Source organism: Zootermopsis nevadensis, unplaced genomic scaffold, assembly GCF_977971745.1.
Source record: "Zootermopsis nevadensis isolate Lab colony 2312 unplaced genomic scaffold, Znev_1.0 Znev_ptg000020l, whole genome shotgun sequence".
Taxonomy (NCBI): Eukaryota; Metazoa; Arthropoda; class Insecta; order Blattodea; family Termopsidae; genus Zootermopsis; species Zootermopsis nevadensis.
This window is the reverse complement of record NW_028259152.1, coordinates 17,727,197-17,753,281: the sequence shown is the minus strand read 5'-3', so window position 1 is coordinate 17,753,281 and position 26,085 is coordinate 17,727,197. Positions and strand designations below refer to the sequence as shown.

General features: G+C 38.5%; 1 protein-coding gene and 1 long non-coding RNA gene across 3 annotated transcripts; one reads left to right on the top strand and one right to left on the bottom strand.

Moving 5' to 3' along the window:
- Positions 1-9: 9 nt before the first annotated feature.
- Positions 10-25,907, top strand: LOC110834352 (lymphoid-specific helicase). 2 transcript variants are annotated; one of them, XM_022073434.2, is made up of 15 exons: positions 10-1,448; positions 3,283-3,422; positions 4,865-4,995; positions 6,472-6,703; positions 9,093-9,290; positions 10,246-10,428; positions 12,317-12,534; positions 14,773-15,001; positions 16,281-16,445; positions 17,212-17,333; positions 18,123-18,357; positions 20,583-20,819; positions 23,796-23,955; positions 24,670-24,780; positions 25,222-25,907. In XM_022073434.2, exons 2-15 carry the CDS (start codon positions 3,321-3,323, stop codon positions 25,374-25,376), a joined length of 2,478 nt encoding a protein of 825 aa, XP_021929126.2. In that variant the 5' UTR covers positions 10-1,448; positions 3,283-3,320; the 3' UTR covers positions 25,377-25,907. The 2 variants fall into 2 exon arrangements, with proteins under 2 accessions (XP_021929126.2, XP_021929125.2); XM_022073433.2 differs by lacking the exon at positions 10-1,448 and adding an exon at positions 2,816-3,171.
- Positions 1,478-2,773, bottom strand: LOC147873324 (uncharacterized). The gene is made up of 2 exons (XR_015535985.1): positions 2,712-2,773; positions 1,478-1,732 (listed from the first exon to the last, which is right to left on the bottom strand). It is a non-coding gene; the product is annotated as an uncharacterized LOC147873324 (long non-coding RNA).
- Positions 25,908-26,085: the final 178 nt, after the last annotated feature.

Below are 26,085 nucleotides of genomic sequence, written 5' to 3'. Positions count from 1 at the left end.
CAGGTTTGAAATTATTATAGTGGAACTGTTGTACTCCCAGATATTTAAGCTAACAATATCAATTATAAAAAAATTAAAGCACCCTTTTGTTCAATATAGATGAGTAACACAAAAATAACTTAAAACTGAAGGTGACATCAGATTACTAGCTTCAATTATTTCAAATAGAAAGCTATTTCAATAAATTGTGCTTCAGAATCATCAAAATGTCATTTGTTTCAATTCAGTGTTATAAAGTGTGATGTTTGAGGTATTTTGCAATGGCATTTGTTTTTTTCCTACATTGATAAACAAATAGCACAAAAAACAAAAATGGAGATTAAAAGTGAATACAGAATTTTGATTGGCAAGCCTGAAGGGAAGAGACTACTTGGAAGACCTAGATGTAGAAGGTAGGACACTGTTCAAATATCTCTTGTGAATGTGGTGCATTTGAGTTCCATAAAATGGAATTTCTGAGAAGTGACTGAGAGTAGTGTGAAGTGTGTAAGTTGGTACTGTGAAATCAAGAATGATACTTTCACAGTGACGGTATAATTTGGACCAAAGATGGGAATCGCACAGATCAGAAGATTTGAGATTCTAACAGTGGTAAAGATGTTGTTTGTGGTCTTCTAGGCCTCCTGTCCAGTGGGTACCAAGGGTCCCTTCTCCAGGGGTAAAGCATGACCTAGGCTTGATGCTGATCACTGCTGTGGTTGAGAATGAGTAAGAGCTATACCTGCTCTCCCCTGTGTGCCTACATGACGCTTAATGGGGGTGGCTTTAAACACCTGATCAGTCCAGCTTGTGGGACTGCTCTCAGTCCTTACTGAGACTGAATTAAAATCAATGAATAAAAGGTACATTTCTGGCACTTAATTTGTAGGCACAAATGTCATAATCTAGTGGGCGGTCATGAAGATTAAATTAGGCACCAAATCATTCAACATTCTGTACATTCCTCCAATCCAGGGAACCTCCATTATTCAATGACATTGACATCAGCATTGCTAATCAATTATGATTACCACATTCCTTTCTCCAGTTGAGGTTAATTACCTTTGTGAGCTGTTGATCAGAAATTCACAGTAATAAGAATTTATATTAATGGACTTAGTTTCAGTTTTCACTTTTCTATTACATTACTATGTTGGCAGTACCTGTACAACTACTTTTGATGTAAATACATCTATATGGAAGGGTCATTCTACAAAAAAGTGTTATGAAAAAGTGACAGGAAAATGTGTAAGATGGTTACCTAGGAAATATCAACAATTTGTAAAGATGGACTGACAATAATGGCCAATTTGCATGCATTGTTATGTTACCTAGGAAACGTCATCTGTTTACTCGGCATTGTTGTGTTACATTACTGCCGTCAACAATCCGTTTCGTTATTGCGGAAAGAGCTGAGCTGTGAATCGCTTGTAGAAGAAGTGCGTCGTAGAGTGGATAATTTTGTGCTGGTAAAAACGTTTTAGAATATCACAAGTACTTATCTTATATAACAATTATTACATTTCATTTCATACATTGCATTTCATTTCATTTCATATATTAAATTTCATTACATTACAGAGACGTATTTACGTCAGATTCTCCGGAACCGTGGTTCCACTGTCACTTTTTAACCACTTCTGCATTGCTTGTTTATAATAAACTATCCATGCTCGTGGCGTTACACTCATTATATGTAACAGTCAACGTGTCTGATTAGGGACCTTCAGGACTTTTAGACTGCCACTAACAGCTGAAACATGTAAAACCATATTCAAAATTGTATTATTAACATTAGTAAATAATTAATTGATGTTAAGAAGTGTATAAAATGTTATTTTTACATGTTGGTGGACCAAAGTTAGAGTTTATGTTTTATGTCTGAGTTGTCCCACACAAGTCAGGTTCAGAAGAAATCTATTAATTGGTCCCAGTATAATACTGGAGTAATTTTAAAGTACTATTACTGCCACTGAGTGAGGACTGAGTAACACAAAACTCTTAACTCAAAGATTGATTCATCAACACATGAACACCTGACAAAACTCATTTCACAAACACAAGTTTGGCTGTGCTGCTATGTTTTAGTGTGTACAATGAGCAGAGTGGTTAGCACTCTTACTTCATATTAAGGGGAGTTATCCTTACAGGATTCTTTAAAGGTTAGTGACGATCTTTGATTCATTTCACAAAAAATACTTTTCACATTGCCCATTGTCTGAGGTTTATTTAATATGCATGGCATTTCGAGAGTTGGCCCTACTCCCATCTTCTGGCTATTATACAGACACCCCTTCTTATGATAATGAACGGCGTCAAACCCAGAGTCTTGTAAATGCTTGACTAGACAAACCACCAGATTGCCAACAGTGGACACTGTCCAACATTGTAAGGGTTGGTTGGCACAGTGCACCACTACTTCCTGGTATATTACTGGATGTGAAATAATTACTTTTAGGCTGTAGAAGTAGCGCGTGCCTGCATTAGTAGTGTTTTATAGTTAATTCGATTCACAAAATACATTGTAGTGTGAATGTTTGTGTCGAAAAAAAGGGGGGAAATTTTCAGTTGCACTGAAAATACTTAGCTATTATATGTTCTCATGCTCGCCTTGTCTTTTCCATCTTCCCTTTCCCTCCTACAGTGACAAAGCTAAAGCTCACAGTTATGTTGCTACCACTATACAGAATGTACCAAAAAATGTATACACTTTATAACACGGGAATATTAACCTTGTGTGAATATCTTTTTGGGACATTCTATATGCGGGTCGGAGATGCACAACAGATGGCAGTACTATACATATGTGACAACATACTTTACACAAGTTGCCAACGTTAGCTGTCTGTGCACGTAATGATGTTGAAAACAACAGTTGAGAACACGCGATCGGATTGTTCTCATTAGAATTGATTTTAACTCGATAAACTTAATATACGTAAATTTACTGCTCTGGTTTGTAAGAATGTGTTTTAAAATTACGAATTAAGACATTTTATTTGACTTAGTATTTTCTGCAGTTCGTTCTTTACAAATAAATCTTACTGGAAAGGTGGCTGTAAAATGGCGCGCAAAATGTAACCATAATGTAGCTCAGAGGCTAGGTGAATGCTTTTTTTGCATACAAGAACGTTGAGTGAAGTCTTCCAAGAATGTCAGATGCAAGCAATACAGCTGAAGGTAGAGGTTCAGGTAGGAGGAAGTTAATCTGTTTGATTAGCTAATATGAGATTATATTTAAGTTTCCAAATCATAAATGCTATCGTAGGTTGTACAGTCATAACATTTGTGTATTTTTTTAAGGTGATGCAGTGATACAATTCCAGGGTTGTGATGACAGCATGTCATACAATGTAATAACTCGAGAAATGGAGATAGTTGAAGAAGAACTCGAGAAAAAGACAGCCGAAGAGGAAGAGAGGCTTAAGAAGGAAATTGAAGAGGTATGCGTTCTTTGAATTGTCAGATCAGTCAGTATTTGTAAATTGTGCATTCGTGCAAAAGCACAGAGCAGCAAACTGTGTCTCTAATGGCCTAATTTGGGCACATAGTTGTGCTTTTAATTGTAGTAATGGAGTCTTTTATAATTTGTGTTAAAAACTATTGCCATAAACATTTTATAGTTGTGTAAACTGTATTTCATTTCTTATAATTCCCTGCTCCTCTTGCATGTAGCTTGCTTATTATTTTTAAGTAACAGAGCTGTTACTCTGTGGTCTTAGTTGGAAAGTTTTAATTCCACATTAAGATATTTGTTGGATGTGTTGAAGGATTGAACACACATTTTGTACACTTATCACGTCATGTGCTAATCGTGTTGTTTTCCGGCCACAAAATACTCAGTGTTTTGAAACAAAGGTGCTAATCATGTAGGGTCTTCTTTTTGTGTATTTTGCTTTTATTTTAATGGGTATCATTGCTTATACAGGAGTAGTGAGAACAAAAGGACTTGTGATCATTCTTACATCATTAGTTATGTGAGCATATGAGGTAGTTTGATTTGGGTCATTTTCATTTTAGGTTATGTTGGTTTAGTGTAACTTTTTTTTTAGAAGTATTTGTTATGTTGTGATTCCTACTAAGTATACTGCTTTAACTTAATTGGTTAATACTTATAATGAACTCTTCTTGGGCTACCAGCCATGTCAGGTGGTTTAATGGAGTATCAGCATAACGGTTTCATCGTATCCTGCTGTAGTGTTTGCCTCTCTGTTTTGAATGCACGCTCTTACACACAGTGAATAAGGATCAAAATTAGAAGTTACCTATCTTGAAGGAAATTAAACTATTAGGAAACCAGACAGGCATGGGTACTGCTGATTTTAATACTTTTGGTAACACTGAAAATATAATATGCTCGTCATCATGGAGAAAAAATGGTGAGGCTTAAAAACCTCTGCAAAAGGGCATGACGTCAAGAGAAGTCAATGTCATTGATGATTCCTAGCAGCTCCTTAAAGTTTAAACAGGTGATATCTGCTGTCATAACAGATGTGGATGCTGCAACATTTCCTTTGAAGTCGCCACTTCAGAGCAAACATTGCTACAGCATGTACACAGCACTCAAGGTTTGAGTGAGCTGTTCATCCATGTCAGCATAAAACAGCTGTTTGTGAACTTCATTATTTATGCACGTTTAGGATCAATTGTATAATTGAAGAGATTACTACTTACGGGAAAGATGCAAAGAGCATGTAGATAGAATAGCTGAAGACTGCATGAAATTATAAATCAAAGAATGAGATGCACGGAAATGGATATCGGAGGCTTTAAGTTGCCTTGTTTGTAAATATAAAATGTGAATGGAAATTTAGCAAATTTTATATTATGTAGCAGAAACTTATAGTAATACTGGAAAAATTACATTGTTTTTGCTGTTTGACAGGAAGAGGAAGAGAATGAATTGAAGGAACAGCGGTACAAGAGATTGATGCATTTGCTAACCCGCAGTCAGTTTTATACGGATTTTATGGTAAAGAAATTGGATTCACGAAAGAAAGAATTAACAAAGAAACGGTAAGAGCAGTTTCATGTTGACATTGATGAGGTATCACATTAGTACTCAAAACAGTCCTTAATGTTCCAGATAATATAAAATTGAAAGGTGGGGGGGGCAATGGAATTTTTCTCTGAATAAGTTGAAGATAACGAACGTACCGCAGTTTCACTATTTTTAAAAAACCTTTTCTCAAGCGCTTTGTTAGAATGCTGTTTCTGAACTTCCGTCTGCACCGAGTAAAGATGTGTTTTCATGTCAGGATAAAATAAACTGACGTTCTCGTGTCCGTTGGTCCAAAGAACGGCACTGAGCGGGATGTGGATGAAGTGAAAACCTGCCTCTGGAGTAAAATTGAGTCTCAGCCTTACTACGAGGCGCGTCCCAAAAGTAAGTTTCCCTGGGGCCGTTTACAGAAACAAAACACAATTTCATGGAAATATTTATTGCAACAGATACAGCAAGTGTCCAGCTATTTTTCAACATATTCGCCACCGGAATTGAGACATTTGTCATACCGTGGGACCAACTTTTGAATACCTGTGTCGTAGAAGTCTGCCGCCTGGGATTGGAACCACTGTGTGACAACCATCTCCGCCTCTCTGTCATTCTCAAAACGCTGACGCTGACGCTGACCGGACAGGAATTTCTTGAGGTGTAGGAAAAGATGGAAATCACTGGGAGCGAGGTCCGGGCTGTAGGGTGGATGATTAAACACCTCCCAGCTGAACTCCTGCAGGAGACTTGCTGTCCGTCGAGCCGTGTGAAGCCTAGCGTTATCACTGACCGCACTTCACAGTCGGCGGGAGCTGGAATAAGAACCTCCATCTTCAACAGCTGCAACGATGCTACTGTGAGAACGCGGGAAGTGCCGTTAGTGCATGCGCCATGCTACGTCATTGCTCTATCACGTACGCACAGTCGCTTCGCGCAATATAAGGTTTGCTAGCTGTGGGACGAGTGGGAAACTTACTTTTGGGACGCGCCTCGTATAAGTTATCTTAACTGAAGTTGCTTGTGAGTTTCCTGTCTGTTTCCAAGTGAATGTTAGGATAGTACCTTCAAATAGGTCATGCCATCTCCTTCCTAATCGTTATGCACTGACCATACTTGATTACTTTAAATCTAAGTCAAAGCTACAGAACCTTTGCAGTTGGAACAGCATTATTAAATAATCAGAGAGTCCTTGAGAAAACTCGCTACTGGTCTGTCAATTGGAAAAGGCTCAGTACGCATTAGGCAAATGAACGCAGCGATATGTTTACACATGGCGTCTGTCTCATTTTGGCGCAGGATTAAAGTCACATGGTGTTACTTTTAATGTTATCATTAATGAAATTGGCATTCTTATTTTTTACTACTGAGTGGTTGTTAAAATATTCCATCTGTGGAATTACAAACTTTGGTAGTCCTTACAAATTATTTATGTTTCTGTATAGTTTCCATTATTTTATGTGATTGTGGTTCAGTTGTCATTTATTATCTGCCATTTTTAGTATTCGTCGTCATAAAGGTGAGGTGTCGAATGGAGAAGCGAATGGTGAGAGAAAAGCTTGTAGTATTAACACGCACAATCTGCGCGAACGAAATGAGAACGGCTCGTCACAGTCTTCAGGCGGTGGTTCCCCAGTGAGGAAAGTTGTCACCAGATCAAAGGGTTCAGAGAATGTTACAAGAGCTAAGCGGAAACTAAACACGTACGATATTGGAGACGTTATAGACTCTGAGGTATGGTACATTTTTGAAAGTTATTTATATTAAAATGCAGAATCTACATGTACAATTCTTTAAGTTTATTAAAATTGTGAGAAAATGAAAGCACCTCCTTGGGGTGGATCCAGTCATTCTAAAGGTAATGTCGTCGTGTTGTCTGGAAAAATAAGTTTTGCAACCGCACCTGCAAAAGTTGTGAAATTATGCTATTTTATGTTATCTTTGTTAAGCGTTGCTTTGTTTAATGTTAATCTGTTCATTAAAAGTGTAAAGAACTTGTTCACTGATGTCTTCAGTATTTTTACTTCTTGGGTAATAAAAAGCCTTATTAATACAATTTGTGAAGAAATTTAAGTTGTTTTGGAGTAGAAGAATGTTACTGCCTAAATATGTGTCTGTAATGTTGCAGTTTATTATAACAGACTGATAAATTATGTAGTCTTTCATCTAAATTTATTTCAATTATATTCATATTTAGAATAAGGAATGTTTTTCTCAGTAATTATACTTATCAAACATGGTTCCTTTATTAATATTTTCAATTTTCCATTACTTTCATTGGTCCTTTCTCATGTATGTACTATTTCTGTACCCTGATGGCAGATAAAATATTTCGATGCATGAAGTTTAATTTGTATTTATCATCAGATATGAATCAGTTTAAAAAGAACTGGAAGATTTTATAAAAATGGGTACCTAGAATGTCTGAGACCATGCTCATCCTTTCTTATCAACTGTTATTTGCCTGAACAGATTTATTTGTTTGTTTAAATGAAATTTTTAATTCAGGTAATGACTACTTCTTATCGTGCTGAACGATAATCTTACAAAAATGTGTACAGAACGCATTGGCAGGCTGCAGGGTGGGAACTCGTGTACTGTGTGATTTCATTCTCTGAGTTGTATTCATAATTTTAGAGTAAGATTTCTTCTATCATTAGATTCATTACATGTTTGTGTGGTGTCAGAAATTATGATTTGCAAAGCGATACTCTTAAGGGTAGCCCAAGATTTGCAAGCGGCTTGCAACTTCTTCCAGAAAATAGTGGCGTAGGAAGTTGATGGCTGGTAGTCTCTTTCTTGTGACCTCCCTTCCGAGCCATGTAGTCGCAAACACACAACTGCGACTCTTTCGGTAACCACCGATAGAGGTCTTGTCAGCTGGGGATACGGAGGTGTTATAATATGCGTATATAAGCTATTTATGACGGCAAAGAAGGCAGGTGAACTGCGACTCTCTCTGGAAATAGTTACTAACTGATGTGACCAGTATTGTTGTTTGTTATGGCCCATTGATTTCAATGTTTTGTTTCCCTGCTGCACTATTTCTTTTACATGGACAATATAAGAACTTAGATTTAATTAAGATATTGTAGATGCGTCATATTGTGATTTATTTAAATAGTATTAAAAATATATTAAAATTAGCCGTCAATCACAATATAATATAATTAAAAGATTAAAATATCATTTTGCGTTCCCTATCGAGTACTCGATTTACATGTGGAACATATTAGTGACCTGTGATACTACAACGAATGAAGAAACAATATAAAGGACAAGAACATGATAAGAAAAATGAAAACTAAAAATCATTAAAAATCAGTAAAATATCAGTAATTCAGTGAAAAGTTTATATACATAACACCAGATGATGGCTATATATAGCCGAAACATGTCGTGTATGTTCCACATGTAAATCGAGTACTCGATAGGGAACGTAAAATGATATTTTAATCTTTTAATTATATTATATTGTGATTGACGGCTAATTTTAATATATTTTTAATACTATTTAGATTTAATTATTGATTTTCTGTGAGCAGTTTGTCCGTATAGATTAACCATAGCAATTTTGGATATACCGGTAGCCTAAATTTTAAAAGAGTTTTTATTTACTTAGTGTCCATGCCATTTCTGAAGGTAATTGAATGTTTTGACTTTCCTTCACACAATCTTCCCTTGTTCCTTTCAGTTTCGTCTTTTATAACTTTTGGGAACGTGTAATTCCTTGAAACAGGAGTGTCCAGAATCACATTGATGGCAGTGAGAGTATATATTAATACAGATCTCATTTCTGTCTTTACAGGAACACCCATTTTTGGACAGAATAAGTTACTAAAACAACAAATTTTTCCACTATAAAGTTGTTTCTAATGTCCTCGGTTTGTTCAGATGCAAAAATGTATAGTTCAATCCAGCCACGTATGTTTGCAGAGTATATATTCTATCATTATTAAGGTTAGCTTTTAAAGAATGTGAATAAGTGTGTCCCACCACTGATATTTTTCTTCCTTGTTGTACACGTGTGCTCCCCCTCCATCCCTTTTTTAAATGCCGAATGTGACTTAGAAGACGCTTTTCCCCGTATTCAGCTTTGTAAGCTGTTGCTTTTTCTTGACAGACTATCACTGGCATGGATAAAAAGGCCAAATTGGATACCAAAACAGATTCTTCACAAAGTGAAGACCTGGACCAGCAAGAACAGACAGAAGCGATAAGAGAAACAGCGTATGGATGTGTGGTATCTGAACGTCAGCCTCTCCTGTTTGAGGGAGGAGCCTTAAGACCATATCAGCTCGATGGACTAGACTGGCTCAAGGTACCATTTGTATATTTACATTTAAGGAGAATTTGATACAGCGAGTGAATATCCGAAGCCAGGAACCTGGCAGGTAGAAAAAAAAATTGTCTAATGGGACAGTTTTACTTCACAAAATGTGTACATGTTTTGTGTGGACGTGAAACTTGGTCTCTTATCTTACGGGATGTACATAGGTTGAGATCTGGATGCTGAGGGGAATATTAAGTTCTTCCCAAGAGATTGCCTTACCAGACTTTTATAAACATTCATTGTTACTCCATTTTAATGCTGCACCCAGCCCTAGAGGTCTGCATGTGCCAAGCCTCAAGTTCATCTTCAAATGTTACCTGTACTGTCCAAAACCTGACTTCCTATTATTCCAGCCCAAATGAAGCCTGATCTATTTACAATCATCCCCGACTATTATGTGAACAATACAAGTTTATTTTATATAAAATCATGCATACAAACGAAATTGTTTACACATTTATTTGTATGCATGATTTTATATGTCAATACACTGCACAGTGTGCGAGGTTTTTTAAGTTCATTTTAATACATAATCTTGAATTATGTAATGAAGCTGTAAGAACATCTGGGTTTCCCAGTAAACTTGCACGTGCAGTCCCATCATGACTTGTTGTACAGTTCACAACGCACATGTAGTGTCACTATAAACTTCATTTACATTTCTCCGTGGTATTCCCAGATAATAGAATTTTGAATATTATCAAATGATTCATGCAGTTGTTGCTGATTTTGGTGTCATGTCATGCTTATATGCCAGTATTTAATTTAAAACCGCATTCTTTACAGACCTATTGGAAAATTCTTGTGCTCTCATGGTTGACAGACGTTGCATCGATCTCAGAAAAATTGGTCACTCGCTCATCCAGTGAGACAAGTACTGAGTCTCTGAACCGTGTGGTATCCGTTCTTGGTACATTACGCTACACTCTTGTGTTTGTTTCAGGTGTTGTATGAAAATGGTGTCAATGGCATCCTGGCAGATGAAATGGGCCTTGGAAAAACACTTCAAGTAATTGCACTCTTCTGTCACTTAATTGAGATGCATGTGACAGGACCATTTCTTGTTGTTGCTCCACTCTCTACGTTACCTAACTGGATGCTAGAGTTTGAGAGGTTTGCGCCACAGGTATGTGAGTGAGTTGAAGAGACGGCCTCAATGGCTTTGAATATGGTGAATTAGTAGTCACTGACACGTGAAAAGAGGTGCTCCTCCAGCTTGGGGTTCGGGCAAGGGACTTCCCACTGTACCTGTTGATATATATGGGTATGAAACTTAGTCTCACAATAAAGGAAGAACACAGATTGATGAGGTTAATATTTGGACCTGAGACAGAGGAATTTAACAGGTATAAGTAGTAATTTGAAAACTTTAATAATTGAAATGAGAAGCGTCGTAAGACAGAGCATACACAACAAGAGACCATCAAAATCTTGCTGATAAAAATATTAAAACCCTAATTAAATAAACTACCTAAACAAAACCTGATACATATAAGACACTTGCAGACAGAAACTAATAACATATGGGCAAAGTATAATTAAAGCAGGTGAGATGATAAAACTCTGGTAATACTGAGCCCAGAAAACCAACATAAACGTTTTTTCAAGTGAGAGAACCTCAGATCTTTAGCGGAATTGCTATCGATTTTGTAGAACTGTGATGTAAGCTGCATGCCAAGTTGTTTGCTGGTGCCTTTAGAGTGCTTGCAGTGTGTCGAGTGGTAAATGTGCGTTGGCCATTTGTTGAAAGTACAGTGAAACCTCTATCCATCGTTCCCGGAACTATCGTTTTCCCGGATGCATCGTCCGTTTTGTCCGGTCCCGGATACATCCCATATAAAATAATGTTACATTTTCCCGGTTCTATTGTTCCTCGAACTATCGTTTTATCGCATCGATCATTCAAAAATCTTAGTCCCGGCCCACAATTTTCCCGCAATGATCGTTTCTGAGAATTTAAAATGCTGGGTTTAGAGATAAATTAATACCGAAAGACGCACAATGTTTTTGGAATAAACAGTAGCGGTAACCTGTTATGTTGCTCGCCCAACCAGCACAGATTCTTTTGGAATGAGGGGTCAGCGGTGCAGGGGTGATAGTTGGAGTGAATGGCGGTGCCCATTGTCAGAAATTTTACGATTTTAATTTGGGTGCACTCATATTTCGTTCCAGCGATGCGAGATGGCATGTACAGTTTGAATTTCTTCACAAATACTTTTATTATAAGTACAAAGGAAAGGCGAGCGAAACTTTTTCATTCTTCTGGTTCATATCGTGTCTTCTACAGCTACGTTTCGTCGAGTTCGGCAGTAATAGTACTTCCATTTTTCCTGTTATAGTCCGCGAAGGTTGAGGGAGCGGTGAGGAAGAGGGAGAAACGACGAATGCGAGCCCGAACTTTGCCGAGTTTTGCCGAAGCACACACTGCATTGGCAAAAGTGAAGTCGTTCTTTTATGCGCATAATATTAGTGAACGTGACGAAGAAAACATTTTGAACGTGGAAAGGGCTCTGTTTGGCCTAAAACGTAAAGTTTTGACAAACCAGTTGTCCATTAAAGACTTTTTTGGTAAAAAGAAGTAACTTTGAAAGAGAAACATTGTTTTTTTTTAAATTTTTAATGCTTTCCCGCATCTATCGTTTTCCTGCATTCATCGTTTTTATTTCCCACCCCCGCCGAAAACGATGCATCGAGGTTTCACTGTATATTGCAAGTGAGTGGGAACTACTTTCAGTATACAGCTCTGTCACTGATGCCATCTTCCAGAATGCCTTCCGAGACAGACAGGTGATGTTTGGAGAAATGTGACTTGTAGGAGCATTCTGTATTTAAAAGCACTTAATTGCAAGGATTACTTCTGGCAGATGTCTTTGTGGGCTTTACTTTCTACAGTTTTGTGTAGTTATTGTGTTTCTTGGGAGAGTCTGAATTTATTTTCTGAAGTGGAGTCTGATGTGATGAAATCCTTGTACCAGTAAAAGCATTAGTTCACATTCAGATGTTTTGTTTGTCAGGTACGTGTACTCCTCTTCCATGGGAATGAAAACAAGCGCTATGAAATGTATCCACTCCTGCGTAAGAAGAACAAAGTGAATGATATAGCTGTATGCCCTGTTGTGTTGACATCGTTTGAAATCCCACTGAGAGAAAAGATACTACGAAATATCAGATGGAGCTATATTGTTGTGGACGAGGGGCATCGGCTCAAGAACTACAAGTGCCTGCTGGCTAGGTATACTAAATCATGCATAATCCTAGAGGTATTTTGCCTGTGCATGAATTATGTAACGTAATAGATCCCTCTTTAAGGACCTCAGCTTTTATTTCATACATTTTGATACGGTGGATATTTAATAAAATTCAGCGAAAAGTAATTTTTAACAGTGCAACATCAGACTTTTATGTGCAGTAAACACCAGTAACAGTGGCATGTGCTAAATAGCGAACAATACGTTTAGAAAATGTATATACTGCTCCAAATTGGAGTACACCTGTCTACACTCTTACTTATGTTTTATACTAGAGCAGAACGCTCCTTTCGGAGCTCCCCGGGGGGTTGGTCAAGTTTTTAAAACGCTACCAACCACCCTTCGGGGGAGTTGGTTGTGTTTTAAAATATTGAGTAAGAAACTAAACTACAGTTTTTAAAACGCAACCAATCCCCCCTTCGGGGGTGGTGGTGGTTGCGTTTTAAAATCTTGAGTAAGAAACTAAACCAACCCCCCCCCCCCGAATGGGGGGTTAAACACTTGACCACTTTTTAAAACGCAATCAGCCCCCCTTCGAGGGAGATGATTGCGTTTTAAAATTTTGAGTAAGACACTAAACTAACCCCCCCTTGGGGGGGGGTGGGGTCAGTTTAGTGTCTTACTGAAGTCATTTGTTTACTCGGCATTGTTGTGTTGGTACAACAATGCCGAGTAAACAAATATAACGTAACATTGTTTGATGACGTCATTTTTTGACGACAAATTGGTTGACGACAACGGGGAATCAGAAATTTTTATAGTAGATTTGTCTTTGTTGTTGAAAATTGGGCAGGTATCAAAATATCATCATATTGTAGAGGGTTAATACTGTAGCTTGCTCATTTGTCAGTGGAAGTAATGTTAAAAATTACAGTTAACTGAAATGCCTATTGATTTTCTTAAAGTTGATAAATTGCAGGATTTGAGGTTTTTGCGGCGATGAGTCTGAAGACAGTTGTTTTCTGGGTTGCTGCACCGTGTAGTCTGCTACAGGTCTGCAGACATTTTAAGGGGAATGAGTAAATCTTTTAATCATCCTGGGGAACTAATAGCCAGACTGACCTGCAAGCCTGCAGAAGAGTCTTTCTCTACTTTTACATTAGGGATTACTAAGTTTTAAGTTATTAACGTCTTTTCCTCATATATGCAATCTGTGTGTTTCATGTACATTGGGCAGTTGATATTTGTCATTGATTGAAAGTTACAAATAAAGAAACAACAGGTGTGGAGCAACATATCCACATGTTATGATGATAATTTGTGCCAGGGAAGTCGTAAACTTGAGCACTAAAATATACACCAATGAAGACTACCCTTAATATTTTCAAAAATCCAAATCAGTAATAAACTTCTCAAAAAAAAAATTGTCTCTGGTTCTCTAATATTTAATTGGGCCAGGCACTGCTAATTTTGTAACATTCTTATATTTTCATAAGCTACAGTTGTTTTTACTGGTACAGGCAGTATTGTTCACATCTGATACTGACTGCTTGTTTGCCATCTTCAGAATCAACAGTCATTTTCAATTTATTTTTCATAATGGGGACTACTCTTGGCCTCATAGCATTATTATTTGGCTCTAAGACGTGGGCACTCAGTTTGTTGTAGAAATGAAGTAACTAAGCCGCAGGTGGCACAGAACTGATATGCAAACCTCTCACTAGGAGTGTTCCTGGTAAACTGACACTGCTGAGTTATTGGATGAGAACCAAAGATGTATACCATAACATTTCACTTCACAGCTGATATCCCATGCAGTTCGGCACGATATTTACCTGCTACCATTTGCTACTGCTGAGAGTTATGGCGTCAGAATCAGTTTCTTTTGGCTCGTTGGATTATTCCAGTGTTCGAGAGTTTCCGAGTGCCATAATCCCTTATAAATTTGGTGTTTTTTCTGGCGACCAGAATATTTACCTGGCTGCCAGATATGAAAATAATCCGAGCTCTGAATGTCATATATATAAGAAACGATGCAGCTTAGAGTTGATGAATATCAAGAGCTCACTGTATTCATATTTTCCCCACTTCAATATTAAATGCTTTTATTTGTAGGAAACATTAACTGATGATTTGTCTTCATTTTTTATATTTGTTCCCCTTTCATGTGCAGTATTTGCACTGTATATCTTCCATGTAATTATATTTTCCTCAATTTAATGCAGCATTTTTCTCTTTGTGGAAAACATTGAGTAACGGTTGACATTTTTTTGTTTGGGCAGAGAGCTGAAGGAGTATCGTACTGGGAACCGACTACTGTTGACGGGCACTCCGCTTCAGAATAATCTGTCTGAGCTGTGGTCGTTACTTAATTTTTTGCTGCCAGAAATCTTTGATGATTTAGCAGTGTTTGAGTCATGGTTTGATGTATCTGAACTACAGCAGTCTGGTAGCAGCGAGAAGATCATCAACCAGGAGAAACAGAAAAATGTGTTGTCAGTGATGCACCAGGTGAGTAAGTCAAACACTACATATTATAACATATTGTAACGTGGATCGGGTTTGCGACCTTGGATTGTCAACCCTGATTTATTCACGTCAAATTAAATCAGTTACAGTGGTCTGCACATACAGTCATCTCTCTACAACAACAACAACACACTCGAGTCTCTGTGCGCACACACACACACATTCTCTTACGCTCTGTCCATCGAGTCTATCTGGTCCTCGGTGCTTGCTCACGCAGCCGACCCGTCCATACTCGTCGTCGGCCCGTAGCACCCCACTGGACACACGCTGGCCCCTCGGCCGCCCCGGTCCACGTACCCGGTGCCTGCTCACGCAGCCGACCCGTCCATACTCGTCGTCGGCCCGTAGCACCCCATTAAACAGACACAACAATTATAAGTGAATACAACAATGTCATTAAACAGACACAACAATGCCAGACACAATAATGTCTAACGCAACAGTGGCTATAAACAAATACAACAATGCCAAAAGCAACAATGTCTATAAACATACAACAATGCCGAATACGTAACAATGTCAATAAACAGACACAACAATGCCAGACACAATAATGTCTAACGCAACAATGGCTATAAACATACAACAATGCTGAATACGTAACAATGTCAATAAACAGACAACTAAACTGTTTATTGACATTGTTGTGCTGCTCTCACGACAACACGTTACAATATATTTAAAATGCAACTCATAAGAACCTGTAAACTATCTTAAGAACAGTATTTTTGTCCCAGGGATAAACCATTAAATAGTAATTCCATCTGTGAAATGTAAAACAGCACATTGAGAATAACTGTGGGTCATTCAGATCGTACTTCAGGTCATTTTAATGGTTCAATTTCATTTGATAAATGTGAGACTGCAATCCATAGTTTGTTATCGTAAATCTTCCAAGTAGAAAGCAACTTGCTCAAATGAAGTTTTCTGATATTCTTCTGACATATTGTCTGGGTAATTGGACCTGCAGAGGGAGGGAGGTTAGTATGATACGCTGTGCATGTGCTCTGCTCAGTACTACCATGCAAAGTAAAATGTCTATGTTATGCACAGTATGAGTATTTTGTGTGCGTAGAATGCAGAATATTTTTTAAAAGTTGAATTTGTGCGTTGCCATCCCATTGCTTGGTCCAAGTCATAAAGTGTTTAGCAAGAATCACTGCTATGGAGTGCTGACTTAAAAAAAAAATTATGCAGACAATTAGAGCTAAGAGATGGGACATTTTATTTGTTTCTACTCTTTTAATAATGTTTTACCCAGATTCTTCTACCTTTCCTTTTACGCCGTGTGAAAGCTGATGTTGCTCTCAACATTCCACCAAAGAAGGAATTGCTTGTGTATGCCCCAATGTCACCTCTACAGCTGGATCTGTATCGAGCCACAGTGGAACACAACTACAGCAAACTATTGAGAAAAGCTGAGGAGGTAAGACTGTTTTTCCAAGATCCATTCTAATATCATACTTCCATCTGTGCCTTGATCTGAGTGATTTTCTGCTTTCAGACTTTCCAACCAAAATTTTGTACCAATTTCTTAATTCCCTTCCCATCCTTATAGGTTTGATCATCCTAATAATTGGTGTAGAGTACAAATTGTGGAGTTCATTGTGGCCTCCCATCACTTCATCCTTAGGTCCAAACATTCTCCGCAGCACCCTGTTTTCAAACACCCTCAGTTTTTGTTCTTCCCTTAATGCGAGAGACCGAACTTCTTTTGTACAATATTTCGTAACACTCGGATTTCCTTGTCAGTTGTCCACAACTGCTCATTCAGTATATTAATTGCCCTCCACACCTGGAGGCCTTCTGCACACAAATGGAATTCTCAAATGTTATTTAAACAGACTTTCTCTTCACAGGGTTAAATATTGTTGTTTGCTGTCATATTTTGTTTTGTATCTGAGCCAGCAGCTGTCATGTCTTTGTCACACATAAGGAACACTAAATGGCAAATTCACTTTTATCAAGATGACTGCAGATGCGGGGTCCTCTGAAGAATGAACAGCGTTTTAACTCGTTAACTGTACAACAGGCAGGGCCAGGGATCATTAAATTGCGTTACTGTTTTAATTCCATACACTGTGTCTCAAATCAGTTGTTGTGACACCTCGGGGAATAGTTGTTGTATGGGGATTTAAGTCCGCTATGAGAATGGTTAAGGCAATGTATTAGATTTTGTTGTTTTATTTTAGAGTCTTATTATTCCTGACCAGCCAGATGGTAAACGTGCAAAGCGCAAGATCCACAGTCGAAAACATCACTCCATTGATCTTGTGGAAAGTAATGATGAATTTGATGGACAGTCAAATGTAAGGTAAGCCTGAAGATATTGACTTGCATGTACAAAGGTTTTTGGGGTGGTCAAGGCCTGTAATAGGCTCTATAACCCGTGATGATGATGATGATGTACAAAGATTTTGTGTAGGCCTTGTGTACTTTTAGTTCTTAATAACATTGAACTTTTATGTTAAAAGAAGCCGCAAGTCTATTATTGGAGTAAAAATGTCTTCAGTCATATATTATTGTGAGTTTCCATAAATTTTCAGATGTTCGTTAAATGTTATGGATATGTATTTTGTGTTTCAAGTATTTAAACGTATAAGATCTAGGTCAGGGGTGGCCAACCCGCGGGCCGCATGTGGCCCGCCTTGAACATTTTTCCGGCCCGCGAGATTCATCGCACTTTTACAAAATATATTTATTTTATAATGGCCAAAGTAGTGAAAACCAATGTATTAAAAAAATACATTATTTGTGCATCCATATATTCAAAAATTATCATTATGTTTCAATTTTTCACTCCAAAAAAATGTCTATAGTGTATCTAAATCTAATATGGGGATATATAATTTTATATGTGGCCCGCGGAGTTATGATGCATTTCCAAAGTGGCCCGAAAGATCATTTGGGTTGGCCACCCCTGATCTAGGTGATGATCTTTCAGATTGTTGCACCACATAGAAGTTGAGCTGTGTGCCAGTGTTTCAGAGGAACATACAGCCTCAATCATCAGGGACACACAGTCCAAATTCTATATAGCTCAGCAACAAAGATCATCATCTACATTCATATCACCATGAAAACTTCAAATCTCATTTTTCAGTGCGGATTTTAATATTGAAGTAGAAGATAAAGAAGATAAGGATTATAAAATCATGTTAAAGATGATACAGCCGATGATGCAGCTGCGTAAGATTGTCAATCATCCATATTTGGTGCACTTTCCACTTGTGCCAGGAAAGAATGAGCTCAGGGTAGATGAGGAATTGGTGAACAAGTCAGGAAAACTTCTGGTTCTTGATGCTATGCTGGTAAAACTCAAGCAGAGAGGTCATAAGGTAAGTTGACTTTGTCTCTTAGTAAGTAACAGATGTCATTATGTCCTCACCCCCAGGGAATGTCACTGAACATCTACAGCACATGGTTCAAGGCCACCCAAGTAATATGGGCTCCTGCCTACAGCCTGGTAAAATATCTGTTGGGCATGCTGAGTTCATCTGCACACTCTGGGTCAGACTTGGGGACATCCTAGTATTTTGATAGAGACAGCATGAAACTTTTCTAGTGTCCTGACCTCCTTGTATTTCTGTTTCAATGGATTGTTCTATGAACAGACCGATAGAATGGACATGTGTTTGCTTTTGTCATAGAGAACTTCAAAGAATATGCACTCAGCAGGGCAACCTACAAACCTCTCTTCTAGTTCAGACATGTTAATGACACCTTTGTGATCTTGTGTAATGGACCGGAGAAATTGGATGACTTTGTCATGCACCTCAGCTGCTTCCACCACAATATCCAATTCTCCACATACACAGAGAGAGTGGTCAGCCTTCCCATCTTTGTTATTGATGTATGCAGGAGACTCACTTGCCCCCTTAGGATGTAGATAGCTTATACAAGAAATCCACCCATACAAACCTCCATCTGAATGCCAGATTTCAGTGCCATCTGGCAAGCAAACTGTAATTTCCACCCTAGTTCAGAGAGCCAAAGCCATCTGTGAATCTGACAGTCTCCATTACTACTACTACTACTACTACTATGGCGTAACAGCCCAAAATCAAACCCTAGCCTCCTCGACAGTCTCCATTAGGAATTTGAATTTCTATTAAATGCATTTGAAAATAATGGCTGTAGCAATCAACAGATTCTCTGGACTCTCATCCCACCTGAGACAGTTTCTCTACCACATAGAGAAGATAAAACTTCATTGGACAAATTGGACGTTCAGTGGAGACCAGAGTCGAAGAGCACCACCGGCACATCTGTCTCTACCATCCCTGTGAGCTGTAGCAGAACACAGCGTAAATGTAGACCATCACATCCAGCTGCAGAAAACCGGTATTCTGGCTGAAAAATCTAGACACATTGGTCAGATTGTTAGGGAAGCAACAGAATCAAGCTTCATTCCAACAATATGAACAGGGAAGATGGCTTCTCCTTGAACAAGTCACGGAAGCCTCTCAGTTGCACCCTAAAGGAATAAAAGTAGGCTGTCGCCAAGGACATGTGCACACTTCCATTTAGCCCTCCTCTGCTTGTTGTCCTGAAAGGGCCTTGCATGATAGATTCCCCCTGAGCCATTCTGATAAGACTGTGCTTTCAGGGGCACTGTTATCCCCGCTGCACCATTCTCATTGGCTGCTGTTTACTCTTACTCTTCTTCCCATTATCCCCCTTTCCTGTTGGCTGCACAGTCTGTTTGTCCTTCAGTGTCTCCATTCTCCACCAGCGTTAACCTTATCCCCCATCTGCTTCTGAATCGTGCCCACTGGAGTGGTACCATATGGACTGTCTTCAAGATGATGATGATAAGCTGACATTCTCTTGCTCATCTTTTTATTTCCTTACCTGGTCTGATTCACTTCTTAAAGCCTTTCCACAAGTAAATAATTTGCCAGATTATATATGTACGAGGCGCGTCCACAAAGTAAGTTTCCCTGGGGCCGTTTACAGAAACAAAACACAATTTCATGGAAATATTTATTGCAACAGATACAGCAAGTGTCCAGCTATTTTTCAACATATTCGCCACCGGAATTGAGACATTTGTCATACCGTGGGACCAACTTTTGAATACCTGTGTCGTAGAAGTCTGCCGCCTGGGATTGGAACCACTGTGTGACAACCATCTCCGCCTCTCTGTCATTCTCAAAACGCTGATGCTGACCGGACAGGAATTTCTTGAGGTGTAGGAAAAGATGGAAATCACTGGGAGCGAGGTCTGGGCTGTAGGGTGAATGATTAAACACCTCCCAGCTGAACTCCTGCAGGAGACTCGCTGTCCGTCGAGCCGTGTGCGGCCTAGTGTTATCACTGACCATACTTCACAGTCGGCGGGAGCTGGAATAAGAACCTCCATCTTCAACAGCTGCAACGATGCTACTGTGAGAACGCGGGAAGTGCCGTTAGTGCATGCGCCATGCTATGTCATTGCTCTATCACGTACGCACAGTCGCTTCGCGCAATATAAGGTTTGCTATCTGTGGGACGAGTGGGAAACTTACTTTGTGGACGCGCCTCGTAGTTATCTGTAGTTTAACTTCCAGTTACTTTGCAGGTGCTGTTGTTCTCTACATTCACATCTCTGCTTGACTTGTTGGAGGACTACTTACTGATGAGGGATTATAAGTATGTCCGTTTGGACGGATCTACCAAGGTCGAGGACCGACAGATACGGATCAAGGCATTCAACACTGATACAAGCCTCTTCATATTTCTCATCTCAACTCGTGCAGGTGGTCTGGGAATCAATCTTACTTCTGCTGACACTGTCATTATCTATGACAGTGATTGGGTATGTACCTGACTACCTTAGCCATTGCAGAGTTGAAGATTGTAATCATGAACCCTTTGCGGTCTCCGTCTGACTGAGTCCGACATTTAAATATCCGAGTTCCGTTCAGATGTCGGACTGAGTCCGCCACGTATTTTACGAATTTTTTACATGATCTGGAGTCAAACTGAGGCTGGCAAACAGTGTCAGCATATCATTGAAGCCTTCTTCCTTGCAATGTTTCTATCCTAGTTTTCCTCGTAAGACTTTGTGTACCTTATAATAGTGAAAGGAGGCAGGAGAGAAATGTCATCTTATTCTGACACGTGTCGAAGGAAGCCAGGATTCCACACCAAGTGTTTTGCCATACATCATATTTACTTAGAATAAAAGTATTTTATATCTGATAAAGTTATTAAAAAAATACCATCTTCCTAATAGGAAATTATATTTTTTGAATTATTTTTGGCGCGTAGAGCAATCTACCACTGACATGTGCATGTTCTTTTGTCTTTGTATCAAGCATTCCTTATGTGTAGTGACTTCATTGTTTACACTTCGCGTTCTGTTTCACTTTTCTGGCGTTGATCTTGGTCTTGAACTTTCGAACAGTCAGAGCAAAAGGAAGCACGGCTCTGAGAATATGAAATCCAGTGCTTATACATCGTATATCTGCATGCAGTAAGAGATATTTAGACGTCGACAAAGTCATATCTACCGACTTGAACTTGCTTTATTCTCTACTGAACGACAGGAGGCAGAACGGCACCACTTATTACACATCTTGCTAGCGATAGTGGTACAGTCCGTGAAAAATATTTCACATTGTCAGTATTCAAACGAGGAACTGTGATCCTCTCAGAACTTATTTTTACCATATTTAGCAAAGTGTCTTTCGTTTTATACAAGTTAAAAACAAAATCAAAACAGTTCACAATACAGTGAAACCTCGATGCATCGTTTTCGGCGGGGGTGGGAAATAAAAACGATGAATGCGGGAAAACGATAGATGCGGGAAAGCATTAAAAATTTAAAAAAAACAATGTTTCTCTTTCAAAGTTACTTCTTTTTACCAAAAAAAGTCTTTAATGGACAACTGGTTTGTCGAAACTTTACGTTTTAGACCAAACAGAGCACTTTCCACGTTCAAAATGTTTTCCTCGTCACGTTCACTAATATTAAGCGCATAAAAGAACGACTTCACTTTCGCCAATGCTTCGGCAAAACTCGGCAAAGCTTCGGGCTCGCATTCGTCGTCTTCCTCTTCCTCACCACTCCAACCCCCTTTGCGGACAATAACAGGAAGAATGGAAATACTATTACTGCCGAACTCAACGAAACGTAGCTGTAGAAGACCCTGAACCGCTGGAAACGAGATGAACCAGAAGAATGAAAAGTGCCGCCAGCCTTTCCTTTGTACTTATAATAAAAGCATTTGTGAAGAAATTCACACTGCACATGCCATCTGGCATCGCTGGAACGAAATATGAGTGCACCCTAATTAAAATCGTAAAATTTCTGACAATGAGCACCGCCATTCACTCCAACTATCACCCCTGCACCGCTGACCCCTCATTCCAAAAGAATCTGTGCTGGTTGGGCGACATAACAGGTTACCGCTACTGCGTATTCCAAAAACATTGTGCGTCTTTCGGTAATAATTTATCTCAAAACCCAGCATTTTAAATTCTCAGAAACGATCATTGCGGGAAAATTGTGGGCCGGGACTAAGATTTTTGAACGATCGATGCGATAAAACGATAGTTCGAGGAACGATAGAAGCGGGAAAATGTAACATTATTTTATATGGGATGTATTCGGGACCGAACAAAACGGACGATGCATCCGGGAAAACGATAGTTCCGGGAACGATGGATAGAGGTTTCACTGTAGTAGTTGAATGTACACAGCTTAGTGGTATTTAAAAGGGGCCGCAAAGGGTTAAAGTTTAATAAATTATGTGAATCGTTCATTGAAGAGCATGTGGAGTTAAACCAGGCTTATACTGCATTATGTTAAATTGTATGTGACGTAAATTGTAACCCATTTCGTGATTTTCCCAAGATATATCTGGTTCATGGTTCATACAAAAGAATATTAACCTGATTTAATTCAGGAAAATTGTTCTTCTTCCATTTCAGACTGAGAAAATTTGGATCGTGGAGAAAATACATGTATCAGATTCCAGATGTCAGTAAATGACAGACTGTCGTACTTTCATAAGTCACATGTGTTTCTATACTTTTATGTTAGATCACACGCAAATGGGAGAACTTCTGTGCTTGTGTAGCAAATGTCTTGAGTTCCTGCATTAGCTGCAGTGACATTTGTGTGCTGTTATTGTGAGGTTACTTTTTACAAACAGTGGAACGTTATCCACGATAACTCAGCATAATAATTATTACACTTATATAAACAACATCTTGTGTCGTACAATTAAATATTTTTCATAAAAACAATTATTATTATTTTGTTTTTGTAGGTGTATTCCAAACATGAAATAAATACTTTTATCATATTTTCAGAAAAAAATAATGAAAGGGGTTACGTCTGCCCCTGCAAAAGGAGATAATTTTATGTCTGAAATATCATACAGTCCAGTGAATACAGTAAATTATTGGCCCCTTAATCTGTAAGTGCTGTTTTGTCCAAACTTTTCCTGCTAATGCGGCAGTCGATAATGGACAAAGGACACTTGATGGGGGCAAGTTCAACAAGAAACACTTTGTTGACTTAGAATGAGCCATTGTAAAGAGGTGAAAGAAAAGTTTGTGTTTGTGAAATTTGTAAAAATTATATTAGAATGAGTAATAAAAGTACTTTTCACATTATTCACTGCAGCTGAGGAGGGGGGGGGGGTCATTTTATAGTCAGATAAATGTAGTACATTTCTGGGCCTTTACTCTGTAAATGCTCCTGTCCCAGCTTAGCAGCATTTTGAAGTGTACTGCCAACCTAGATTCTTGTATCCTGTGGTCTAATATGCAACATTTACAGAACCCACAAGTGGATTTGCAAGCCCAGGATCGTTGTCATCGCATTGGTCAGACTCGCCCTGTTGTGGTGTATCGATTTGTAACGGCTGCAACTATCGATGAGCAGATTGTTGAGCGAGCTGCTGTGAAGAGGAAATTAGAGAAGATGGTGATCCATAAAGGTATAGATTACTCCTTGTGTGTGTGTGTGTGTGTGTGTGCATGCACGCGCATGCTTTCTGCCACTTCATAACATGTTCGTAAGACGAGTCACGTTGAAATCATTTTGTTTGTTTGTAATCCTAACCATTAATATCAATTAACTGGATTTTCCAAATAATCCACATTTTAACACTTCAGAACATCTCCAAAAAAGAATGTTCCTCATATTACATTCTTGCATGTTCCTAGTGCCCGCTTCTAGTAAAATATCTAAGTAACTCATGGTGCATTGTCTTTCTTGAGAAGCTGATGGCCAAGTAAACTGTTGAGAAATTACTTTCTTTTTATGAAACCTGAAGATTCATTACTGTGTCCACATCAGCCCGTCCCGAGGCAGTTGAGTCCCTTCATACCATGCGCCTCTAAGATCCACTTTAATCCTATCCTCTCACCTGAGCCTTGGTGTCTGAATAGTGTATGTCCATTAAAGTGTCTGTCTAAATTTTTGTTTGTACTTCTCATGAGCTTCATCAAACTTGATATTATTATGTAAATTTTAATTTGGTGAAAAGTACAGATTATTTTAGAACATCCCCTGTCTTAGGTCCAAGCATTTTGCTTAGCTGTTTTTTCTCATACACTCTCAATGTGCGGTCTTCATAGTGACCTGTTGGATCGGTTTTCTCTTTTTCATTTTACGTGTAAAGATTTATGCCCTTATTCTTTCTTGACAGGCTTATTTAAGCTTGACAAAAAAGGACAGCAAGACGTAATCAATCTTCGAGAACTGCTAGACCTTCTTAATTCTCGTGACCACCAAAAAGTGATACATTCTAATGGTTATGGTAAGTAGAGCATTTGAGAACTCCCATATGAGGTATTTCTACCTTACTGTTTTTCTTTTTATTTTGCAAATATTTATACATTTTATAAACCCTGTTGTTTGTAGGTATTTGGTCTGTCAAGATTAACATCTAAAGTATGGAATTTATGTTTTCCCTTTTTTGAATGCAGAAACGTCCTGTCACAAATACTACTAGGACATGACAGCCGCATGGTGAAGCATAATTTAGTTTGCCTTTCACAGATAAACCAAGCTGAAATTCAGCAATCACCCCACAAAATGGAAATAATCAATCTGAGATTAAAAATATCTGTGGTTTGTCAGTCAGCAAGTTACTGTCTGGATGGCCAGAGTTAAATTCCAAGGATGGAGAATATTCTCTTTGCCACATCTGGACCAAACTTGGGACATGCCCAACCTCACTGTCTCTCTCTGTTTACAGTATTTACCGACGAGGAGTTAGATGCATTGCTGGATCGCAGTGATATGCTGTCTGCATCACCTGAATCATCAGACACTGGAACCCAGATGAAGATAAAAGGTGCCAACATTTACAAGGTTGTTGACCAGCAGTGCAGAGATCCAGAACTTAAATAGTTGAGGTGAAGGTGTGTCAGTGCCTTAAAAACATAATTTTAACAGGAAGGAGGTTGCTGCATGTCATCAGAAGGCTTATCAAAGGAAAATAAAGCATTCTGAAGCTTATTTTCTAGCTGTCATATTCATATAAAATGTATAGCTCTTCAAGATGTTTGAAACAGTGAGTTCCAGCTGTACAGGAATGCAGTGTCTGTATTCAGAGAAAGGTCGTAAACTCGCGGCAGTCCACTTCATTATGTATGTATATTTTCCTTTGGTCATTCTTCCAGAAACTGTTCATAAGTGTTATTTTTATGGCACAGTTAGTCAAGTGATCGTATTATAAATATTATAACTTTTCATAGTGTAATCCATTTGTGGCTGTAATTGGCTGGCTTCTCTTTGTTGACAGTTACATTTGAATTGTGTTACAACATTAAATTTTAATTAGGATTTGTGCCAAATAATTTTGGTCTAATAAAATGTAGTTCTTGTTTTAACCATGTTCTGTATATTTCATTTCCAGAAATAAAATTGAAAACAAATTTATTGTGAGTTTTTATAAAATAATTTTATAACAGTCACATACATCTTAATCCTCTTTGCAGTCGCACTGCTTTTCAGTTCATTTGGTCTAATGGTCCACAAATTCAGTGTCAAATCAACAGAGGTCACAACCCCAACCCCCTGATAGTTTGTGAAGTTGTAGTCCCAATGGAGATGAGCG

Bases quoted from the DNA above. Each gene is read 5' to 3' on its own strand.
- LOC110834352 (XM_022073433.2), top strand. From the start codon at position 3,132: ATGTCAGATGCAAGCAATACAGCTGAAGGTAGAGGTTCAG. The intron at 3,423-4,864 runs GTATGCGTTCTT...GCTGTTTGACAG, and splicing joins TTAAGAAGGAAATTGAAGAG to GAAGAGGAAGAGAATGAATT. The intron at 24,781-25,221 runs GTAAGTAGAGCA...CTCTGTTTACAG, and splicing joins GATACATTCTAATGGTTATG to TATTTACCGACGAGGAGTTA.